Source organism: Nanorana parkeri, unplaced genomic scaffold, assembly GCF_000935625.1.
Source record: "Nanorana parkeri isolate BGI_ZX_2015 unplaced genomic scaffold, ASM93562v1 scaffold2191, whole genome shotgun sequence".
Lineage (NCBI taxonomy): Eukaryota > Metazoa > Chordata > Amphibia > Anura > Dicroglossidae > Nanorana > Nanorana parkeri.
In genome coordinates, this window is record NW_017308459.1 from 98387 (window position 1) to 105641 (window position 7255).

At 42.4% G+C, this 7255-nt stretch overlaps 1 protein-coding gene across 1 annotated transcript in view; it reads right to left on the reverse strand.

Moving 5' to 3' along the window:
* Window positions 1-7255, reverse strand: part of LOC108800994 (cytochrome P450 2K4-like) — a 32828-nt gene that overhangs the window by 11973 nt on the left and 13600 nt on the right. The window contains exons 3-4 of the mRNA XM_018572973.1: window positions 5020-5172; window positions 1782-1942 (exon numbers count right to left, since the gene is read on the reverse strand). Of these exons, the coding sequence (XP_018428475.1) occupies window positions 1782-1942; window positions 5020-5172 (314 nt within the window). The remainder of the gene's footprint in view (window positions 1-1781; window positions 1943-5019; window positions 5173-7255) is intronic.

The window sequence follows — 7255 nt, forward strand, 5'->3', positions numbered from 1 at the left end:
GGGCCATTTTTTTGCTGGGGGGGGGGGGGGGGTTATTGCAGTGCTTGGGGCTTATTATTGTGCTGGGGTTGTTGCTTGCCCTAACACTTGCCAGGGGTAACACTGTGATGTATATTCTGACCTACGCCCTATATATTGTGCAGTATATTCTGTATGTGATACCTTTACATTATATACATACTCCGATCATGCTCTCCTCATACAGAGTGTTGTTTGGAGTAATGTACACTCTGTACTGCACATTCTATACTATGCACCTCTCTACTTTGTATACTGTGCTGTACAGGTGAAACTCGAATAATTAGAATATCGTTCAAAAGTAATTGCAGTAAGTGCTGCAAAAGGGGCCCAAACCAAGTACTGAGTACATATGCATGCTTGTACTTTTCAGAGGTCCGATATTGTTCTATGTACAACCCTTGTTTTATTGATTGCATGTAATAATCTACTTTTTTGAGGTTGTGGATTTGGGGTTCTTGGGGTTTTCATGAGCTGTAAGCCATAATCATCACAATTATGACAAATCACGGCTTGAACTATCTTGCTTTGCATGTAATGAGTCTATCTCATATATTAGTTTCACCTTTTAAATTGCGTTAGTGAAATAAATGAACTTTGCACGATATTCTAATTATTCGAGTTTCACCTGTATGTGACAAAGCCACAATACTCCCTTCCATACACTGTGCTTTCTTTACATTTCTTCACAGCTTTTGGTATGTCCCATACTGCACACTGTTTGGCTGTATACTCCCTGCCTTCAGTATTTGCCCTGCCGCAGTCTATTATAGGGATGCACCGATATATCGGCCGCCGGAACATATTGGCCAAAAATGGCACTTTTGGCATAATGCCGAAAATGCAATTTTCCTGCCGATATATCGGCACATGCCAGGTTTCTTTCCACCCCGCTGGGCGCTGCTCTGTGTCCCAGCGGGGAGGAGAGAAAGGGACAGCCTGCCGAGCGCTGCGTGAGGAGAGCGCTGTGAGCGGCCGGTGTCTCTCCTCCCACACCGCTCAGCCTCCTATCACAGTCCAGCAGAGCGGTGTGTGGGCGGAGACAGGCCGCAGTGTCACAGAGGCTGAGCTCCCCTCCCTACACCGCTCGATCAGCCTCCTGTGACAGGGTGTCAGAGGAAAGTGAGAGCAAACACTCGGCTATCAGTGATCTCTGAGTGTTTGTAGATAATTGAGGACATGGTATGTGTACTATATCCTCAATTATGGATGAATGGGAGTGAGCGAGATCACTTCCTGTCTATTCATAGTTGTAGTTATTGTAAACACACTCATGTTATGAATGAACAGGAACATTCATAGAGGATTCCTGTACATTTATAACTGCGGCTGCAGAAGAAGAGGACTTTGTGTCCTAAATCTCTTTTTTTCTATTTTAAAAAGGGAAATATCAGGGGTCATTTAAACCCCTAATATTTCCCCCGAAGCCCCTAAAAGTAATGTAAAAAATATTTAATAAAAAATGAATAAATAAAAATAAAATATTTAAAAAATTTGAAAAAATGAAACTAAAACATTTTCGGTTTCGGTCTGACAATTATTTTATTTCGGTTTTGTTTTTAAAATTTCCATTTTGGTGCACTTCTAGTCTATTGTCCACAGTCTATTGTTCTTAATTGCCAAACAAAAGATTACATACATGATTATGATTCCTCCTGAGCCCAAATGGAAACACTTTTTCTAGTACTTTAAAAAAAGGGGCATGCTATAATAGAATCAAGGTATAACTAAACATTACATGTCAACACTTTAAATAAACATACCGCGACCATAGGAGATCCAATTAGTCTTATGTTTTCATTTATTAAACTCATCAATCTCAGAAATACTGGATCTTCATAGTTAAAGCGATGGCCCAGCAAGATGGACACAATGATATTGGCCACGGCAGCATTCACTATCATGGTGTTTTCAAATGGTTTACCTGAAATTAGAACAATTAAATAATTATTAGGGCTCCGTTGAGGTGGAAAAATAAAGTCATAATATAAATCTGGATACAGTTTTTGTCAAGTTTTTCAACTAAAGGTTCATAAAGTTTTCGGCTATTTATATAAAATATTTATTGGAGAAAAAAATGTATATATTTATATTCAGTATTTCGTAGAGAGCGAGCATAGCAGATCGATGTCAAACTTTTTTCTTATTGAAACTCTGAACTGCTAACTGAACAGAGCAGGCTGGGGGGGAGGGATGTTGGACTGGCAAATCATTCCTCTGGTGTGCCTTTAAATTTGATCCTGAGCTATTGAGCTTTGTAAACACTTTTCATTTTCAACGGAGCACCTAAGTATAGATAAGTTACTGCAAAAGGCGCCTACAGTTTCACCTACACACATCACTGCGCAACGCATTAGTGTATTGTGACTTCTGATGGCATTCTTTAATTGCTTTGGGGTTATAATTTTGGAGATACAGTCAATTGTAGTGGGATTTTTTCAATTCAATAATTCCTCTGTTGCCTGGCTTCAGAGAAGCAGCTACTCCTCCTTTAGCCAATAGCATTACCATTATTTCTATTTATTGTAGCTGATAGAGCTTTAATATATAGGTATTCCATCCCCCTGAAAGAGACAATACATGTGGGTTTGTGATAAGGCAGATGGGGATCATCAAAACAACAAAAGTACTCTTGGAAAAGTGACACTGAACGATGAATAGATACTTGAGGGTTGTTATCCCCTGGGACAGCCCAAGCCCCCTGCTGGTATTTACTGCCCACGATTGTATAGGAATGCAGCACGCATGCTGGGGTGTGGGCAGTGGCAAGGGATTGATCCTTCTTCCTGTGCAGATGGAAGAAGATCCCTCTTCCATCTGCATGAAACCTAACCCACAAGCTGGAACAATGCTTTCCTTTCATGACCTCTTAGACAAGTCTTTATGGGCTCTACAAGCAAGAATGTGATTCGCTGAGACCTGCTTGATGGGAGAGTTCCAAGGGGAAAGAAAAGGGCCCTGGCATGTGTGAGTAAGTGAGAAGGATGGAGCTAGCCAAATGATTGAGACTCCAACTCTTACCCCTACCTCCCCATCCAAATTCCCTCTTAATTTTGCCCAAAAGGGTGAAGAGTTTGGAGAAGTCAGGAGAAGTGAACAATCTAGGATAAACTAACTGAACTGGAAAGTGAGCTGAATTGGAGAATTTCTCTAAATCAGCTACAGTATTTTGTCCTAGATTGTTCACTTCTCCTGCCTTCTCCAAGCCATTCACCCTTTAGTGAATAACCCTGTTAGAATTTAGGTATGTCTCTATTTGTAAATATACCCAACTCTTATTTAAGATTCATTTGTTCATCATTAAATTAATGCACCCCAAAGCAGAGGACATTTAACACTCTTACAAAGAATAAAACACTGAATGATCATATCAATCTGTAAAAAGAAAAAGTTTATCTTTTTCCTGGAGAATCTCCTCATAGTGAATTTATTCATACATTGGAAAAAAATCCTTCCTGAGGAGGGACACATAGGGGTTGATTTACTAACCTTATAAACACACCACGAACGTGTATACACCTCTGCAGTGTGTTCCCTCCCAGCATGATCTATGGGTGGAATCTAAACACCTTTGTAATGTGTACACACCCAGCAGGTGTATTGTGCAAAGCCCTGAATGAATTCCAAGGTGATGTTGTGTAAATTAGCTCTATGTTGTGTTGCTTGCGTTGATGAATGCAGGAATGTAAATGCATGAGCTAACCATTTTTGTCTAAACTGTGAAGCAGCATTATATATGCATCATGTGCATGATTTTTCCATATATGGCATTAGTGGAAATATGCTTTTAGAGACTTTTTGGTTGATAAATACGTTTTGCTGTGTGAAAATCACACACACCTGGTGTGTGTGTGTGTTTAGGTTAGTAAATCACCCCCATAGTGTCTATCTGCTTACAAAGTGATGGGAAGTTTCCACAAATGAACACAGACAGCCACCTGATAAAACCTGATATACTTTATGTTAGGGATGCACCGAAATTGTGGCCGAAAATGGTACTATGAGCAAAATGCTGATGGTACAAAAAAAAAATGGCCAAAAATGTGGTGCATCCCCAACTTCTCTCCTCCCCACTGGGTGTCGGCTGCAAACTTTGGTCTGTGTCCCCTCACTGCTTTCCCCCGCATGTGTTGGGAGAGGCAGTGAGGATCAGAGGGCACACAGAGCCGATCCAGCTGCTGATGCCAGCGAAGAAGCTGTCAGGAGGCTGAGCAGGGCAGTGCAGGGGGAAGAGAGATTTCAGGAGGTCGAGGGGGGTGGTGCAGGGAGGAGAGCTCAGCTCCAGTGACACGGGGCGGTGCAGTCAGGATGGTGTGCAGAGCAAAACACTTAGTGATCAGTACTGATCACTCAGTGTTTGTAAATAACTGAGGACATAGTGATTACTATGTCCCCAGTTATGAATGAGCAGGAAGTGTTATGCATCACTTCCTGTTCATTTATGAATGGGGCTTAGTAAACATTTACTATCTGCTTATTTTATGAATGATTAGGAAGCAACTAGGTACAGAGGCTTCCTGTCCATTCATGACTGGGTTACTCGTAAATATTTACTATCTTCAGATTGTGAATGAACAGAAAGCCTCTTTACTGAGAGCTTCCTGTTCATTGAGTGCTGGGGCTGCAGAAAAAGAGATTTATGACTCTTTGTCCTCAAACTCTTTATCTATTTTAAAAGAGAAATATCAGAAGCCTCTTTAGACCCCTGCTATTTCCCCAAAGCCCCTAACAGTAAATAAACAAATATAAAATAATTACAAAATAAAGCAAAACATTTTTAAAAAGTTGGGGGAAAAAAGTCATTTTCGGTTTTAGTTTTGGCCTGAAAATGTTTGAAATTTTGGTTTCAGTCTAAAAAAATGTCCTTTCTGTTCATCCCTATCTCCTATCCATCCTCAACTACATTCAAAACAAACGAAAACAAGTTTTGTCTAAAGATCCAGGACAACCCAAACAAAAAAGTCAGTACCATCTTGTCAAGAGAACTGGCAAGGAACTAACCATTGAAGGATTTAAACTTGTTCACCAAACATTCACACTCTTCTAAAATATTGCTTTCAAGGGTTTTCTTCCCCATCCCGAAGTCTCTTAGTGTTGAAAGAGTAAATCGTCTCATCACTTTCCAGTACAGGCAGGGCTGCACAGTTAGGATAGCTGGGTTTGGGAGGAAAGTAAGTATTTAACATGGCAGTTGGAGGGGGGACTCATTAAAGGACAAGTTCACTGAAAGAGAATTAGTCCTTTAAGTGCCTGTATGTAGAAAATGTCTACCAGTTACAGGTATTTATAATCTTCATGAAGAGATTATTCACTGCCTGTCCAAAAAAAGTCATACACTCTAATATTTAGTTGGACCTCTTTTAGCTCTGATTACGGGATACATTCACAGCTCCCATGCATGCATGCAGCCGGCCAACGCTCTGCAGCTCTCTCCCGCGTTGTTTGATATAACCATGTTCTAACCACTGAGCATCATATACCCTGAGAGAGGGTGGGAGGAGACTTGCCTCTAATTTCCCTCTCCTTCTGCTCACCATAAAACTTTAGCATACCTGCGGATGGAAGAACAAATCCCACTGAACTTTCCTGTCCATTTCAGTTATGCGGTCCTCACATTTCTGCTCTGCTCTCCTTCTGGCCAATCACAAAGCAAATGGCACAATGCTTCATTGTGTTATTGGCCCGGATGAGAGTGGAATGAAGATGCAACCTCAATGATAAAGGTCTATGAGACCTGCAGTGCTACAGCTGGAGCAGGCACAGAGGTCCAGTGAGATCTTCCACCTGCAGGTATATTGAAGATTTATGGTGAGAAGAAGGAAGATCTATTATGGACAGGGGTGTCCATAATAGACACATTCTCAAGGTCACATCTTTTGCCTTGAGAAAGGGACCATGCGTGGCCCCGAAACGTCGGCTCTTTTTGATTGTCGTGACACCATGGTCCAATAAAAAGGACTTATTCATTTTTAAACTCTTTGAGTGCTGGTGACCTATTTCTTCAAATTGTTCGTTTTGCACGGTGCCATCCGTGGAGTTACTACAAGCACCATCTTCGTGTATTGGCCGGGACTGCTGAAAGGTGTGCGGAGGGCACCCTCACCTTACTGCTTAGGCCTCATTCAGGCGCCATTTACACCAGGCCGGAAGCGCTTCACCGTGGTTTCTGCAAGATTTTTGAAAGAGCATTTTTGTCTGTTTTTAGTCACGTTTCAGCGCTGAAACGCAATAAAAAACACTCAAAAATGGGGGCGGGGTTTCGTTGTGGGGGGGAGCAGGCACCGCCAGGCCGCACATTCTTCTGTGTGAGGACCCTCTCCTCTTAGCCACGCTACCTGGCCGCCGAGACACAGAAGAGGGTCTTGCATGAATGTCAGGTAAGTCTGGACCGGTAGGGGGGGAGGTGGATGCTGGTGGTACTCAGCATCCCCCTGGTTTTTATTATAATGTATTGCTGGGACTTTTAGTCCCGCATAGCTGGTGGTATTCTGCATTGCTGTGTAATCATTATAGAGCAATGCAGAATAGCACCAACTATGAAGGACTACAAGTCCCAGCAATGCATTATATTTTTAAGTAGGTATGCACCAGTCGGTGCCAATACTGGGCATTTTCACAAGTACTCAAACTTGTGAAAATGCCCCGATACTAAACGCAGACCCCCCGATACTAAACGCAGATACCGGTGTTCTGTCAAGAGCGCCGACGTAATCGAATTTGCCGACCTCAGCATCTGCGCTTGTGCACAGACCAGTATGATCGAGGAAACCGGGATCCGTCTGTGTGCAAACGCAGATGCTGGTTTGGCGTTCTCAACAGAACACCGGCACTAAATGTTTAAACTGAAGCGGCTGCCTGAGGTCCCACGCTTGCTGGGGACCTCAGCAGCCTTCCTGTTAACCACACAGTTTCATGGCGGCGGGGGGTTAGGGGGGCCCTCCATAGTTTCTTGCCCTGAAGGTTCTAGTTACGCCACTGAATTCCAGCAATACATTATACAAACATTACAGGAGGACCTGGATAAAATAGGGGAGTGGGCATTAATGTGGCAGATGAGGTTTAATGTCGATAAATGCAAAGTGATGCACTTTGGAATTAAAAATAAACAAATGGGTTATACAATTATGGGTATGCCGCTGGGGAAGTCAGAAATGGAGAAGGATTTGGGGGTCATTGTAGACCACAAACTGAAAGGTAGTTTGCAGTGCCAGGCTGCTGTAAACAAAGCTAGCAGGGT